The following is an 18,109-nucleotide window of genomic DNA, read 5'->3' as shown; positions in this document are numbered from 1 at the left end:
ACTAATCTTTTTCTCTTCACATATCCATAGTAGCTTTTGCAGTCAGTTTTTTATATTCCCTGCAAGCTTCCTCTCATACTCTATTTTCCCCCTCCTAATTAAACCCTTTGTCCTTCTCTGCTGAATTCTAAATTTCTCCCAGTCCTCAGGTCTGCTACTTTTTCTGGTCAATTTATATGCCTTTTCCTTGCATTTAACACTATCCCTAATTTCCCTTGTTCGCCACATTTGAGCCACCTTCCCTGTTTTCTTTAATGCCAGACAGGGATGTACAATTGTTGAAGATCATCCATGTGATCTTTAAATGTCTGCCATTGCCTATCCACCGTCAACCCTTTAAGTATCATTCGCCAGTCTATCTTAGCCAATTCACGTCTCATATCATCGAAGTTACCTTTCATTAAGTTCAGGACGCAAGTCTCTGAATTTACTGTGTCACTCTTCATCTTAATGAAGAATTATACCGTATTATGGACACTGTTCCCCAAGGGGCCTCACACAACAAGATTGCTAATTAATCCTCTCTCATTATACAACACCCAGTCTAGGATGGTCAGCTCTCTAGTTGGTTCCTCGACATATTCGTATGCGCGATAGAAAACCATCCCTTATACACTCCAGGAAATCCTCCTCCACCGTATTGCTACCAGTTTGGTTAGCCCAATCTATATGTAGAGTAAAGTCACCCATGATAACTGCTGTACCTTTATTGCACGCATCCCTAATTTCCTGTTTGATGCCATCCCCAACCTCACTACTACTGTTTGGTGGTCTGTACACAACTCCCACGAGCGTTTTCTGCCTTTTGGTGTTCCGCAGCTCTACCCATACAGATTCCACATCATCCAAGCTAAAGTCCTTCCTCACTATTGTGTTAATCTCCTCTTTAACCAGTAATGCGATCCCACCTCCTTTTCCTTTCTGTCTAGTTGAGGAATGAGTTTGAGGAATTCTACGCAAATAGCAAACTGATTTTTTTTAAATATTCGTTCCGAGTTGTGGGCATCGCTGGCAAGGTCAGCATTCATTGCCCAGCCCCAATTGCCCTTGAGAATGTGGTGGTGAGCCGCCTTCTTGAACCACTGATGACCTTGTGGTGAAAGTACTCCCACAGGGCTGTTAGGAAGGGAGTTACAGGATTTTAACCCAGCGCCGATGAAGGAACGGTGACATATTTCCAACTCAGGATGGTGTGTAACTTGGGTGGGGAACTTGCAGCTAGTGGTGTTCCCATGCGCGTACTGCCCTTGTCCTTCTCGGTGGTAGAGGTCGCAGGTTTGGGAGGTGCTGCTGAAGAAGCCTTGGCGAGTAGCTTGGCGAATGGTTTATAACGAATTATTGCTAATTCAGGTAAACATGCACACATAACGTAAGGCCATTTGGACTGTCCTTAAAAAGAGTTGAATTTCCCTTTCAAAGTTTTGTTGCACTTTTTCTGTTCATGCTGGTGCACCGTTCCACAGGCACTGTCCATCCTCTACTGCCTTGCCCAAGTGGTCATTCTTCATATATGTGTGAGTAGACGGTAAGAGATGTCAGACTACACAATCCCAAGGTGCTTCATGGCTGAGCTAAAACCGTTCTCGCACTTTCTGTTCAACTAGGGCACTGGGTCAGAAAGTTGTGGGTTCAAGTCCCACTCCAGGGACTAGAGCACAGAAATCAAGGCTGACACTTCAGTGCAGTGCTGAGGGAGCGCTGCACTGTTGGAGGTGCCGTCTTTCAGATGAGACATTAAACCGAGGCCCTGTCTGCTCTCTCGGGTGGACGTCAAAGGTCCTATGGCATGATTTCGAAGAAGAACAGGGGAGTTATCCCCGGTGTCCTGGCCAATATTTATCCCTCAATCAACATAACAAAAACAGATTATCTGGTGATAACCACATTGCTGTTTGTGGGAGCTTGTTGTGCGTGATTTGGCTGCAACCTTTCCCAGATTACAACAATGACTACACTCCTAAAGCACTTTGAGACGTCCGGTGGTCGTGAAAGGCGCTACATAAATCCAAGTCTTTCTTTCTTTGTCAGGAGTAAGAGGCCAGGTGATATCTCGCCCTTTCCCCCCGTGTAGCACAGGAGCACTGAAGTGAATTATAGCGCTACTTAGGCCGAGAAGATTTAACTCACCACAGACCAGTACCCACATCTGTGATTTTTCTGCTACAATTGCCTCAATTGCACTCTGGCGCAGCATTCACCAACTCAGGAAGATCAGGAAAGCATCCCTATTGGGACATTTTAACATCTCCTGTAATTTCCTGGAGCAACGAGGAGGGCGGCAGGGGTGGGGGGCGGAGGGATTTATTTTTAGAAAGCCTCACGCTAGCAGTGGAAAGCGAGGATAGAGTGCAAGTGAGCCACATTCTATTAATCATACTGACAGTAGGTATGAAAGGAATCCACTCGTCACAACAAAAGGGAACCTTTGCGGGATTCAATTTTACACCAGTCCCGGGTTCCAGTACAATACCTGAATGGCACGCTCTTCTATCAGAGCTTTTGCGCTTAATTCAAGGCAACCACGTAAGCAAAGTGAAGCTGTTTCTCCGGAGAAGCCCATTACCTGTAGGCGGAATCATTCCCGGGGACATTAGGCCGGGGACAGTGTGCGGCATGATGTGGGAATTCTCGGGAGATGTAACGCTCTGGGACCGTTTGGGAGGTCTTCCAGGTCTTGAACTGGAAAAAAAGAGAAGAGTAATATTTAAAAAAAAATACACACTTTAAATTCAGTGAGCATCCACATTAGTAGCAACATTTCTGAAGTTTTTGAAAGTGCTGGGAGAGACTGTAAATAAACTTATTTCAAGGGCGATTGCTTTTTCACTAGATGTAATAGACTGCCTTTACTAATTAGATTACATGCTGAATTCATTTCTTTCATAAAGATCAGCCACTGTTAATGCATTATTCATAGCTCGTACCTCGTTACCTGATTCTCAGTATTAATATCTATACATGTTAGAATTGCCTAGTTTGCATATGCTAAAATTCGACATGGAGCTTTCAGCTTGAAAATTATGCTCTAACTTGTAATAATTACTGCAGTTAGCTTGATATTGATTTATGGGATTTTTAAAAGTCAAATATGTGTAGTAGTTTAAATGAATGCTATTTTAGGATTCTGTGGGAAATTAAAAGGCAATGTCAGCCTTAGGAAATCTGTTCCCACTTCTTTGCACATTTTTAATCCGACAATTAGCTAGGAGGAGAAAGAAAATGAACGAGGGAGGGGGCGGGGAGTCCTGTACATGGCAAATTCAACCCAGCTTTTCAAACAGTGGCTGCTGCCTCCTGGCTAGAATTCTCTGGTCTCCAGGCTAGTGTGACTGTCTGAGGAAAAAAACACTGCCGTTATGCTATGTTTTTTGGTGGCAAGCCATTAAATATATTAAATGTATTATATGCCCACGCATGTACACGTTAATATTTGCTGAGGCTATGGTACTCATGTAAACCTTTAAGAGGTCAGTTTTAAGCCTTTCTCACCGGGCAGGAAGCGTTGGCTTCAATGGCGAGAAAATCAATGGGGCGGGGTTAAAAAAACGGACAGCCAATTAGCGGTCACCCGGTTTCCATCCGGTATGATCATTTGAAAAGCAGCCCTCTCGTCAAGAAGAACTGCCATTGCATAACAATATCATAAATGCATACAAGAAGAACATGTTTACAATGCTGCTGTACAGAGTCCACTCGGTTGCCTCAAATCTGCCACCAAGCTCATGGTCTACAGGGCTGTAGTAATACCCACCCTCCTGTATAGCTCAGAGACATGGACCATGTAAGTAGACACCTCAAGTCGCTGGAGAAATACCACCAACGATGTCTCCGCAAGATCCTGCAAATCCCCTGGGAGGACAGATGTACCAACATTAGCGTCCTCGACCAGGCCAACATCCCCAGCATTGAAGCACTGACCACACTCGATCAGCACCGCTGGGCAGGCCACATTGTTTGAATGCCTGACACAAGATTCCCAAAGCAAGCGCTCTACTCGGAACTCCTTCATGGCAAATGAGTCAAAGGTGGGCAGAAGAAACGTTTCAAGGCCTCCCTGATAAAGTGCAACATCCCCACTGATACCTGGGAGTCCCTGGCCCAAGACCGCCCGAAGTGGAGGAAGTGCATCTGGAAGGGCACTGAGCACCTCGAGTCTCATCACCGAGAGCATGCAGAAATCAAGCGCAGGCAGCGGAAAGAGCGTGCGGCAAACCTGTCCCACCCACCCCTTCCCTCAACGGCTATCTGTCCCACCTGCGACAGGGACTATGTTTCTCGTATTAGACTGTTCAGTCACCTAAGGACTCATTTTTAGAGTGGAAGCAAGTCTTCCTCGATTCCGAGAGACTGCCTATGATGATGATGATGATGATGATGACAGAGTGCACAGAGCAGTTGTTCCCCTATGTTGGAATTTTGTTTTTAAATAACTCATCTGCCAATCTCCATCATTAGTCCTCAAAATTAATAATTCTGCTTGGGAGCACTGGACTCTGTTGAACACAAGTTTAGGAGGCAAGACGAAAAATAACATCAAGTCATCGATGAAGTGTCACAGAATAGTCTTGAAGCAAGTGAGGACCAGATAATTTTTTTTATAATTTAGCCATGCTTGTGACTGAATTAGTGTCAGACCCAAAGGTCTGTTACTGGCCAGAGCAGAGAGCAGTTATGCCCTAGCAGTTAGACGTGCACTATCTAATTGTTAGTCTAACTCGCATCATCAAGCAACTCTCATATACTTATATGGAATTAGGTCGCAGATCAGCTATTATTTCATTGAATGGTGGAACAGACTCGAGGGGCTAAATGGCCTACCCCTGTTCCTATGTGCATTTTTCACACATCTATCAGCGAGAGGCAAATCATTTAAAGGTTGCGACAGTTTTTCCACAATTTATGATGCCATCATCGAGGAAGACTTGCTTCCATTCTAAAAGTGAGTTCTCAGGTGGCTGTACAGTCCAATGTGGGAATTACAGTCTCTGTCACAGGCGGGGCAGGCAGTGGTTGGAGGAAAGGGTGGATGGGGAGCCTGGTTTGCCGCACGCTCCTTCTGCTGTCTGCGCTTGATTTCTGCATGCTCTCGGCGACGAGACTCGAGGTGCTCAACGCCCTCCTGGATTACCTTCCTCCACTTTGGGCAGTCTTGGGTCAGGGATTCCCAAGTGCCAGTGCTGAGGTTGCATTTTATCAAGGAGGCTTTGAGGGTGTCCTTGAAACGTTTCCTCTGCCCACCTGAGGCTCACTTGATGTGCAGGCGTTCCGAGTAGAGCGCTTGCTTAGGGATTTATGATCTAAATCAATGCTTACCCCTCCCTATCTCTGTAATCTTCTTCAGCCCCACAACCCTCCAAGATAGCGGCCCTCTTGAGCATCCCTGAATATAACTGCTCGACCATTGATGGCCGTGCCTTCAGCTTCCTGGGCCCTAAGCTCTGGAACTCCCTATTTAAACCTCTCCGCCACTCTACCTCTCTTTCCTCCTTCAAGACGATCCTTAAAACCTCCCTGTTTGACCAAGTTTTTGGTCATCTGCTGTAATTTCTTCTTAACTGGCTCGGTGTCAAATTTACTTGTTTTGTCTTATAACACTCTTGTGAAGCGCCTTGAGATGTTTTAGTACATTAAAGGCACTATATAAATATAAGTTGTTGTTGTTGTTGATCGGAACATGCTTAAGATCTTTTCCATTGTCCCTCTATGCCGATTTAAAAAAAATGAATAGCAACCTAACTCCCCCCTGACAAAACCACTCAAAACAAAATCACTAAATTACAAGTGCCAGACCTATTTTTTTAATGTTAGACTGTAAAACGGAGAAGAAAAATCATCCACTATTCTCCCTGTTAAGTATGTTTTGGGGGGTTTTTTGGCTATTGAAATTCATTGGTGCCATATTGTTGAATATCTACATGAAAAAAAAATTGCTGTGATCTCCCCCACGCTAAGAAAATCAACAGAATCCACTCCAGAACAGGAGGAAAAACTTCCATGTCTGTAAGTATCCTGCTTTACAGTAATTCTAATAAAGGTCATGAAGACGGGTTTGTGCTATGAATATTTTATTGACTCAAATGTGCCACAACCTGGAGTACTGCAATATCGCTTTACATGGTTCTGAATATGCTCATGATATCATTTTCATCCTAAGTATAAGTGCCATGACTTCCCTAGGATGATAAACATTTGAAGTGTATGATGAATCATAATGTCAAATGGAGCCTGCCTCAACAGCAGAGGCAAAATATATTTTTGTGTGTCGTTCAGGGGACATGTTGTACTCCTGACAACCATTTCACACATGCAGCAAAGGCCATTCACAAAAAAAGGGAGGGCGCCGTTTGGGCAAGAATTTTCTGGGCATGATTTATGAAGCGTTTAGAAAGTGCGCTGTTTGACATGAGGAAAAGGAGCGCTGTCCTTATAGTGGCCTGTGTGAAGAAACTTGTCAAGCCTCATGGGGATACTATTAACTTGTCAAGTAACATACTTACTCGCTTGGTACTGATTTTAACGTTTTCATCAGTTTTGAAGTAAAGCTTTCTTTTTAAAAAAATTCCAGGCCTGAAGAGAAGTAAATATGTGAGGCTGAGCATGTGTTGTGAGTCCGTAACATAGTAAGGCCTGATCCAAGTTTCACTCTGTGTGGTTCATATGACCCTTAAGCCCTTAACAATTGGGTCACGGCTTGTATCAAGCCTCCAGCCACCATTTAATGTCAAGATTGATATTTTTTTTTGATGATCAACTTTCCTGTTTGTGTATTTTTCCTATTTCCACCTGCTCTCTGTTGCTGCTTACTTTTCAATTGCTGCCATTATGGTCCCCAAGTAGATTTTAGCTATTTATGGCGGAATATTGTTTTCGGTCATGCAGCAAACTCGTGACTGCATTCTTTATACTCAAGTTTACGGTTTCACTATAAGTCAAGCACAGAGGAAACCTTCTCTTCACTCCCAAGCCCTAGGATCTAACAGGTTATTATTTATTTCAGAAAAGATTAAATCATAATATTAACTATCCTAGGTGAAAGAAAGAACTTGCATTTATATAGCATCTTTCATGACCTCAGGATGTCCCAAAGCACTTTACAACCAAAGGGGAAAAAAAAGGCATTAGAATTCCTGTTTAAAAAAGACTCCACTGTGTTCTGCATGTTTGCTTTTAGCTCTGTATTGGACGCTGTATTGCTTAGACGTTAAAAAAAAAGATGATGTTTAATTTTATACTGAAATCCAAGATTTGTTAAGGACAGAAATAGTCACTCCTTTGAAAAATCACAGGTATGTATGCGCTATTTTTGAAGTGTAGTCACTGTTGTATTGTAGAAAGCCATGCAGTCAATTTGCGCACAGCAAGGTCATACTGAGATAATAACCAGATCGATGCTGGTTGAGGGATAAAAATTGGCCAGGACACGGGGGGTGAACTCCCCTACTCTTCTTCTAAATAGTGCCATAGGATCTTTTACATCCACCCAATAAGGTAGACAGGGCCTCAGTTTAACGTCTCAGCCAAACGATGGCACCTCCAACCGTGCAGTGTTCCCTCAGCACTGCACTGGAATGTCAGCTGAGATTACGTGTTCAAGTCTCTGGAGTGGAGCTGGGTCCCACAAATCTTCTGACTATGTACGTTATGACCAGATGCAAAGTCACAAAATACACTGGCTGAAAATTCTATGTGTAAGTAGCAATGCTATTCGTTGTGGCCACACTGAATATTTTACTATTAATCAGGGTGAGACAAGAGCTCCTAGTTATGCCAATGTAAACACATTTCTTAATCACTTAGCTGTTAGCATTTCCTTCTTGGACAGCATTGGTATCAAAACATTTGTGCAGAAGATTTCAACTTAGACAAACATGTATTCATGAATTTCAGTCTTAATGTAAAATAATAGTGAGCCATGCATCTTCAATAAAGGTACTAAGGGCCATTATGGACAGGACATCATTCAGGCAGCAGATCGGGTGTGCTGACCTCCACACGTACGAATTCCCAATGTGCGTTCCTGTTGCTCTAAGCTCTACAGAAGGAACATTAAACCACTCTATCCCCTGATAATTCAGTCGGTTGATCCAGTGAGTGGCTGAAGGAGTCGATGCCTTCAAGAGAGGGAAGAACATTGGCAACTTGCGTTTTAAAGTAAAGCTTTTACAGCCACCAGTGGGTCAGAACTGCTCAGCAGCACAGCTTTGAAACTGCAGCGCAGGCTAAGGTTCATTTTTACCAACGAAACCACAGTAGTCTCTAAAATGTCAGCAAATATAAATTCAAGATAATTTATAACTCGTGTATTGTCCTGCTGCAAAGGTGGTGTGATCTTAGAGGTAATTAAAGATTAAAGGAACTGCATGCAGTGAACCCTTACACAATGGCCATTGTTGAAATTCCCATTATACTTCAGACAGTAAATGGACAAACAATAAGCTTTGTTTCCTTCAGAACTCTGCACCTGACCTCTTTGTAGCACATATAACCCTTTGAGTACCGAGTTTCCGTCATTATTTTCATAAAAACGCACGCATTTCCTTTCGTAGAACACCTGTAGAAGCGATTGGCCATTTCAAATGGCTTCAGAAAGAGCGAAACAAACACGAGACCATGTCTTGATTGGCAACATCAGCAAAATGCAGGAATGGAACTCTCCTGCCTTTCAGCAGCCAGTGTAAGTGCTTGCTGATGCATTGGCAAAATTCTAATTTTAATGTTTTTTTTTGGTCGTGACCCTATTTCTCAATGACGGTTAATTACTAATATAGAAAAATGTGCTTCTCCCTTCACTCTTGAAGATATTGACTCATGAAGGATAATTTTAACACACCCACCTTCCACCTTCGCCGGACAAGAAAGATTGGTGGCGGGGAGGGTGGGGGGGCGGGGGGGCGGGGTGTAATATTTCCTGACCAATATTTATCCCTCAATCAACATCACTAAAACAGATTATCTGGTCATTATCACATTGCTGTTTGTGGGAGATTGCTGTGCGCAAATTGGCTGCCGCGTTTCCCACATTACAACAGTGACTGTACTTCCAAAAAGTACTTTATTGACTGTAAAGCGAGATTTGGGACACCCTGAGGTTGTGAAAGGTACTATATAAATGCAAGTCTTTCTTTAAATTGGTAAATTTGCAAAATTCGATCCCAGCCCACCAGAAACGCACCTTCTTCCATCTTAACTGCGGCGTGTTTCGGTAGTCCGAAAAACCCAATCTGGAGAGATGGAACCGTCATGACAATATGTCAATAAGGCTCCGTTCCTAATATTTTGGCAGCTGTTTTGAATTTAATGCTGCTTCTCCAGGTTTCCCAGGGCTCTGGAAACCCGACAGCAAAAGGGAGGCGGAAGCTGTCGGATAGATCAGCTGAGTGCTGTTTATAGCACTGCTCGTGGGCCAGGAGCAGCAAGAGTGCTTATCCATCCCCTCCCCCCAACTAATACCTCAAGCAAAGCACCTGCCATGATCGACCAACATCCCCCTACCCCCCGCCCCACCAACCTGTGACGTTTCCCAGTCCCTCCTCCCTTCTGATGGCCGGTTCGTATACCCCCCCACCATACCCCCTGCAACTCCCAATCTATCTTGGTTGCTGTGAACCATCCCCAAGGGTCCCTGGCTGCAACTTTCTACACCACTGGCTCTCCCGCCTGACAGCCGGGCATCCTGTCAATCTGGCTGGCTGCTGCCGGACGGCAAAACGAGTAGAAAAATGTGAATGAGGTGATGCCGAATCCGCGTTCCCCACTTTTCCAGGTTTGCCCCCTGCAAACATGTTCCTCCGCTCCCTTCCTGTCTCCCCATAAATGTCAGGGCCATGGAATATAATTCCACAGATGCATTGGAAAACCTCTGTAATCTCAACCATTCTTCACATGTGACTCTGGACAGTGAGTGACTACAGGTTGTGGGAGCATCAGAAGTTGTCCTCACACAATGGCCCCAAGTTTCCACACGCTACAAAACGGGCGCCCCTCCGAGCTGGGCACCCATTTTTCGCGCCGAAAACCGCACCTGAAAAAAAAACATGCGATTCTGGAGCGCCCTGCAGCTCCATGGCAGCTTGGCGCAGTGCCCAGGGGGCGGAGCCTACCACTCACGCAGATTTTGTAAGTGGGAGGGGGCGGGTACCATTTAAATTAGTTTTTTTCATGCCGGCAACGCTGCGCGTGCGCGTTGGAGCGTTCGCGCACGCGCAGTGTAAAGGAAACATTGGCACTCGGCCATTTTTGTAGTTCTTTGTAGCTGTTTAATTTTTGAACATTTTTTAATAAAAGCACATTGCCATCAGCACATCAGCACTGAGGCTTCTTGCCCTCAAGTGGAAGGCTGCACAAATGCCTGTTTACTGCCTGCCTGCCCCTCCCTCCCTCCCTCCCGTTCGCGGGAACGATGCCACACCGCTGAGCTGACTGAACCTGCCTGAAGCACTTTCACACAGGTAGGAAGATGGTTTATTTAATCTTTTCTTTGCTTATAAATGTTTATTCAGGTTGGATTTATTTGTATAATATTTGTAGAAGTATAAATAAGGATTTATTGTAGAATTTAATCACTTCCCTTCCCCCCACCTCGTTCCGGACGCCTAATTTGTAACCTGCGCCTGATTTTTTTATGTGTAGACAAGGTTTTTTCAGTTCTACAAAAATCTTCACTTGCTCCATTCTAAGTTAGTTTGGAGTACGTTTTCACTGTGGAAACTTTGAAATCAGGCGTCAGTGGCCGGACACGCCCCCTTTTGAAGAAAAAATTCTGTTCCAAAGTGAAACTGTTCTAACTGACTAGAACTGCAGAAAAGACATTTTGGAGAATTGCGATTTCTAAGATAGTCCGTTCTCCACCAGTTGCTCCTAAAAATCAGGCGCAAATCCTGTGGAAACTTGGGGCCATAGTTTCTACACTGCTTTGCTCGAACAGGAATCATTGACTGGAGATCGGGAGTGGAAACCCTGGCTGTCTTTTTTCCACTCCTTAATCCAGCGGCACTGAGGCAAATTCCAATATCTCCACCATCACCTCAGTGGAGATCAGTTGAGTCAATATGGCCCACCAAACACCCCTGAGTTCTTCCTGATCGATGTGAATCAGTACCACAAAAAGTCATCCATTTACCCACTGAGCCTTCAGCTGTCTAGTCGCTAAGCTCTGGAATTCCATCCCTACACTTCTCCGCCTCACTATCTCTCTCTCTCTAGCTTTAACACATCTGTTTAAGAACTACCTCCACCTGTCCTAATATCTCCTTATGTGGCTCAGTGTCAAATTTTGTTTGATAATCGCTCCTGTTTTTTAAATTCGTTCCTGGGATGTGGGCATCGCTGGCAAGGCTGGCATTTATTGCCCATCCCTAATTGCTCTTGAGAAGGTGGTGGTGAGCTGCCTTCTTGAACTGCTGCAGTCTGTGTGGTGAAGGTACTCCCACAGTGCTGTTAGGAAGGCAGTTCCAGGATTTTGACACACCCTTGAAGCGCTTTGGGATGTTTTACTGTGTTAAAGGCGCTAAATAAATGTAAGTTATTGTTCATGAGGTATTTAGGTATTTAAATACCTAACTCTTGAATTAGTAGCCACTTTTTCTAATTTATTTGGTACAGGAATAAAAATAGTGCACTCTGATCTGACTAGGGTCATTAATAAGTCAATTCTGCTTCAGTGTTAAGCACTGCTACAGGTCTCTTAGGGTCAAAAAGGGATGTGCTAATGCAGTTCAACATCAAGTGAGTGCTCAGTACGACTGACCTTATCTCATGGTACCAAAATAAGCTGCAGCTGTAACCACTAGGCAAACAGCGCAAGATATTTCTTGCAATAAAGCAATCCACTTCTCTGTCTAATCACCTTCCATTTTCATTTTTCCTTTTTTTATTCCCACAGTTTGACATAGAATGTTCTCACGCTAAAAACACCGACACTCTGAGACTTCTTGTCATGACATTCATGACCATTTATAGTGCAGGAAAGGACACTGATAAGTTAAGCGTATATACATGAGAAATTGTTACATGGAAAGCAATTTCCCCAATGACTGATCGCTAGAGAGCATGATATCACTGTAGGCCAATCACATTACACAGTGGTTAGTCTGAGACTTACCTCAGTAAACAAATAGTGCTTGGTCACCGGAATTGGATACAAACTATTACATATGGCTTTAGGATTCAAACGTCAAAATGACCTCAGTCAAATTTTGCATATATGACAAGCACCTTTTTTTTAAAAACCATCTCAAAGTATAATCAACACAGGAGCTACTACTGTCTCATGTAATCCTCATCAGTTGGGAGGAGGATTTGACACTCTTTAAAAAGCAAACATCTGGCAGGGAAAAAACGATCCACAAGAGATAGCAGTAGTTTAGGTTTTCAGAGAGAACCATCCCAACTTGTCTCGGAACCACCAACTTTCCCAACACAACACGTCCCCCCACCCCCCAACCTCTCCCATCCCAGAACGCTGCAGAAAATCCTGCTTTTTTTAGAACTGTATCAGATAAATATATATTCAAAAGTTTGAATATAAAATTGTGGCAACACCCTTCAGCCAAGGGGACGACACTTCCCATCAGTTTTAATGCATGCCATGTATAGTAGACAACAGAATATATTTATGTATTGATATATGATTGCACTATGCTAATGGAATATTGATGTAGGTGCATATTGGGGAAATACTGAAGACACTATAATATGTTGCAGTGAAGCAGCATTCCAGGGACAACTAACTGCAAGAACAGCTGAAAGAGTCTACAAATTTTATGCCCAATGTACACACACGGCAACATTTGCGTATTATTAAACTATATTACGCTAATATGCAATTGACTAGTGTGCATATTGTTTAAACGGTATCAAAGGAAGCTGAGATAAAGTGGAACAAATATAAGCTTTTAACTTATTGACATTAGATTCAACTAGGAACATCTGTGCGCTGCTTATATAGCAAGTGAGGGACAGGCTTCTGTTTACTTGGGAGATAATCGTGAGGTTTATATTTCTGGATTTAATTTTTTGAACAAAAACAAGCTACTGTACCTCCAGGGCCCATTGCAGCAGTCGGTTATAAATGCAGCATTTCTCCTTTCTTGTTTTTGTAACCATGGTGAGACAATAGAGCCCGAACTTTCGCTGAACCTTGCTCCTTTAATGGACTGGGTCCATGTTGACCCAGCAATGCAGGTTCGAACCTGATACCATCACACAAACTGCTGGTAAAGCAATCAGATTAAAGAGAAACTACACTCAATTACATTCCTAATTTCAACACAACAAAGTCATTGTCATTAGAGAAAGATGGACTGCATCAATTAATCACTCGCTTTTTTTTTCAAATGCGTTTTTTTATTCTTTTAAAAGGGCACTACAATTAGGTAAAATGATCAATGAAAGAGTGCTATGCACACAGGCTTTGAACTACCAGAAAATACACACTGTTAATCCATGTTTTAAATCATAATTATGTCATCCAAAGGAACCAGCAAAAAGTCATCATTAGTACTTTTGACGTGGATAAATTATTAAAATATGACTGAAAGTGCCCGAATGAGAAGCACTCATTTCCCTGTCTCGATAAAGAGAAGGGAGTATGGGGGAGGGGGGGTGGTTTATCGACCACTATTCAACTACAGCCGCAGGAGATTTTTATGACCGAATTAATGAAGAGCAACAACAACCTGTATTTATATAGCGCCATTAACATAGTGAATTGTCTCAAGGTGCTTCACAGGAGTATTGTAGGTAAATCTGGAGTTCTGGAATCCAGAATTTTCCAGAATCCGGAGATCGGACCGATCGCAGGGTCGCCCGGAATCCGTGAAATGTTCTGGAATTTGGACCCTGCCAACCTCGGGGCCCTGTCGTTGCCTGACCTCTGGCCTCGCCTCGCCGCCGACCCACTCGAACACCTCCTCCGCGACGGGGCCGGCCCAAACAGCTCCTCGGCGGGGCCCCACCCAAACACCTCCTCTTTGGTGGGGCCCCGCCCAAACACCTCCTCTTTGGTGGGGCCCCGCCCGAACACCTCCTCCTCGGCGGGACCCGCCCGAACACCTCCTCCTCGGTGGGACCCGCCCGAACACCTCCTCCTCGGTGGGACCCGCCCGAACATCTCCTCCTCAACGGGCCACGCCCAAACACCTGCTCCTCGGCGGGACCCGCCCGAACACTTCCTTCTCAGTGGGACCCGCCCAAACACCTCCTCCTCGGTGGGAACTGCCCAAACATCTCCTCCTCGGCGGGGCCCCACTCAACAACCTCATTGACGAGGCTGGCCGGCCTGAACACCTCCTCTTTGGTGGGGCCCCGCCCAAACACCTCCTCCTCGGTGGGACCCGCCCAAACACCACCAATTAGAGGAACGCAGACATCTCGGGGCGGTTGCGGGGCTGGAGGAGATTACAGAGATAGGGAGGGGCGAGGCCATGGAGGGATTTGAAAATAAGGATGAGAATTCTGAAATTGAACGGAAGCCAATGTAGGTCAGCGAGCACAGGGGTGGAGGGCGAGACTTGGTGCGAGTTAGGACATGGGAGTTAATGAAAAAAAGATCATCATTACTCCTCTTCTAATTTAAAGAGACAAGGCCACCAATATACAGCGGGAGATGTCAGCATGGATGTTAATGTGGTCCTTTTGGTGGTTTTGGAAACCTATGAAATGGCACCGATAATATAACCTGATTGTAGCACATTATACCCTATATGATATGTGGTACAGTGGTAACAATCGACCATCATTTTTTAACATCGGTCGGGTGTCGGACATGTATGGAAACCCATCTTCATGTTTAAGAATCTCCAACCTAACCATTGAGAAATTCACACCCGTAGAATGTGCCCAATACAGAGTGCCCATTCTGAGGGTAATTTTCACTTGCATTGACTTGAACAGAAAGCTGTATAGTAGATCCACTACCGCCACTTATCCAAGGTATAGAGAGCTTAAGTGCAGGTTGGCAGAACCAAGACTGAGGTACAGGAAGGAGTACTGCTGGGGTTTAAACAGATAAAACTGTGCAGAGCAATGGTAAGCTTCCACTGCTTTTCCAGCTAGTATTGCCCGATGTTAGGCCACCAGCTTACAGGGTTATCGAGATGAGCAGAAAGAATCCCAACCCTCAGAACCAAGTTTCGGTTTCATTAATGAGCTGATCCCAGGTTGGCTGATCAATCATCAACAATGGCCGGCAGTACTTCAGACCTGCCTGGTTCACATGGCAAATCAAGTTAACTTGGTTGCAAGATTTCATTGTGAAGGTGTTTCATGTCAACTCTGAGGAGACCCTGCTAACTTTCACTCCCAAAGAGGATAGTCACTGGCATCTATGGTGTCAGCTGTGGCTCAGATGGTAGCACTCTCGCCTCTGTCGCCTCAGTATTAGAAGGCGTGGGTTCAAGTCCCACTCCAAAAACTTGAGTGCAAAAAATCTCGGCTGACACTCCAGTGCAGTACTGAGGGAGGGCTGCACTGTCGGAGGTGCCATCTTTCAGATGAGACGTTAAAACCAAGACTCTGACTGCCCTCTCAGATGGGTGTAAAGGATCCCATTGTACTATTTTGGAGAAGAGCAGGGGAATCCTAGCCAACATTTATCTCTCAACCAACTGCCCTTCAAAAATACTGCATTGGCTGTAAAGGGCTTTGGGATGTCCTGAGGTTGTGAAAGACGCTACATAAATGCAAGTCTTTCTTTCTTCCTTGCATAGTAATCAGGAGAGAATTTATTCATACATGTGAAAACTATAAACCATACAGGACTGATCATTCAGCAAAGTCAGCTCAATAATCTGCTAAAAGTTCCAATCATGACCTATTGGTCCACTGAACTGCTTTCAGTAGATATTAATTGGATACAGAAGGTTGGTGGGGGTTACGACAGTTAAGGATAATCAAGCACTTTGAGCGCCTGCTCCTCCTCACTAAACATCAGACATTTAGAGCATTCAAAGCAAATGGAATCGACTTTCACTTGACACTCAAGCACCAAATGGGCATTTCAGACTGGGCACCCATTCTAGAAACTGTTCGGTTATCATTGCCATGGAAATGAAAACGGACGCTTTCCACACTGCAATGCCAGTCTTACACCAGGGTGGCAAGTTGACGATCAATCCCAATAATTCCTATGTGAAATTTGCCATAGAGCAATACGTTGTGGAACCAACCAGAGAGCAGACTATTTTAGATCTGGTAATGTGTAACAAGTCTGGATTAAGTAATGATCTTGTAGTGAAGGATCCTCTTGGGAATAGTGATCATAGCATGGTAGAATTTCAAATTCAGTTTGAGGGTGAGAAAGCTAGGTCTCAAACGAGTGTCCTGAACTTAAATAAGGGTAATTACAAAGGTATAAAGGCAGAGTTGATTAAAGTGGACTGGGAAAATATATCGGAGTAAGACTGTAGAAAAGCAGTGGCAAACATTGAAGGAGATATTTCATAACTCTCAGCAAATATTTATTCCAGTGAGAAAAAAAGATACTACGGGAAGGATGAACAATCCCTGGCTAACTAAGGAAGTAAAGGATGGTATCAAATTGAAAACAAAGGCATACAATGTTGCGAGGGACAGTGGAAGGGCAGAGGATTGGGAATTTTTTAGAATCCAGCAAAGGATGACTAAAATAATGATAAATACAGAGAAGATAGCATATGAGAGTAAACTAGCAAGAAAGAAACAAACAGCTAGGAAGAGCTTCTACAGCTATATAAAAAGGAAGAGAGTAGCTAAAGTAAACATTGGTCCCTTAGAGGATGAGACTGGAGATTAAACTTAAATGGTGGTGGGGGAAGAGAGTGGGGGAGAGAAGGTGTAGGATGGCTTTGGATGGCCACAGGTAAAGATGTTCAGCAGAGTTCCTGAGGGAGCTGCCATCCCAGGCGCCATCTTGGGCACCTCCAGACTAGATCCAAGGTTGTCCCATCCTCTCTCATCGAACTACAGTACGCAGACGACGCTTGCGTCTGCGCACATTCAGAGGTTGAACTCCAAGCCATCGTCAACACCTTCACCTAGGCATATGAAAGCATGAGCCTTGCACTAAACATCCGTAAGACAAAGGTCCTCCACCAACCTGACCCCGCCACACAGCACTGCCCCCCAGTCATCAAAATCCATGGCACGGCCTTTTTCCATTCCTCGGGAGCCTACTATCAGCAAGGACAGATATTGATGACGAGGTCCAACACCGTCTCCAATGTGCCAGCGCAGTCTTCGGTCACCTGAGGAAGAGAGTGTTTGAAGGCCAGGACCTCAAATCTGGCACCAAGCTTATGGTCTACAGGGCAGTAGTGATACCCGCCTTCCCACATGGCTCAGAGATGTGGACCATATACAGCAGACATCGCAACGCGCTGGAGAAATAACACCAATGCTGCCTCCGCAAGATCCTGCAAATCCACTGGGAGGACAGATGCACCAATGTTAGTATTCTCACACAGGCCAACATCCCCAGCATCGAAGCACTGACCACGCTCGACCAGCTCCGTTGGGTGGGCCAAATCATCCATATGCCCAACACGAGACTCCCTAAGCAAGCACTCTACTCGGAACTCCTACAGGTGGACAGAGGAAATGTTTCACGGACACCCTCAAAGCCTCCTTGATAAAGTACAACATTCCCACTGGCACCTGGGAATCCCTGGCCCAAGACCACCCAAAATGGAGGAAGAGCATCCGAGAGGGCGCTAAGCAAATCGAATCTCATCGCCGAGAGCATGCAGAAATTAAGCACAGACAGCGGAAGGAGCGTGCAGCAAACCAGACTCCCAACCCATTCTTTTCTTGCACCAGTGTCTGCCCCAGCTGCTACAGAGACTGTAATTCCTGCATTGGACTGTACAGTCACCTGAGAATTCACTTCTAGAGTGGAAACAAGTCTTCCTCGATTTCGAGGGACTGCCTATGGTGATGATGATGATGATGATGATGATGATGAGACTAGAGACCTAATAATGGGAAATAGGGATATGGCAGACTTTGAACAAATATTTTGTATCGGTCTTCATGGTAGAGGACATTAAAAACATCCGAATAATTGATAATCAAAAAGCTATTCTGGGTGGGGGGTGCGGGGATTTAAAACAATCACAATCACCAGAGATAAAGG

At 44.6% G+C, this 18,109-nt stretch overlaps 1 protein-coding gene across 9 annotated transcripts in view; it reads right to left on the bottom strand.

The window, feature by feature from the left end:
- The window catches only part of dachc (dachshund c), a 662,558-nt gene that overhangs the window by 444,732 nt on the left and 199,717 nt on the right, over window positions 1-18,109 (bottom strand). For all 9 annotated transcript variants that reach the window (XM_070891740.1, XM_070891739.1, XM_070891746.1 and 6 more), the window contains exon 2: window positions 2,564-2,679. In XM_070891740.1, the coding sequence (XP_070747841.1) occupies window positions 2,564-2,679 (116 nt within the window). The remainder of the gene's footprint in view (window positions 1-2,563; window positions 2,680-18,109) is intronic.

This window comes from Pristiophorus japonicus, chromosome 10 (genome assembly GCF_044704955.1).
Source record: "Pristiophorus japonicus isolate sPriJap1 chromosome 10, sPriJap1.hap1, whole genome shotgun sequence".
Lineage (NCBI taxonomy): Eukaryota > Metazoa > Chordata > Chondrichthyes > Pristiophoridae > Pristiophorus > Pristiophorus japonicus.
The sequence above is the reverse complement of the archived record's forward strand: the minus strand, read 5'-3'. Positions and strand labels throughout refer to the sequence as shown.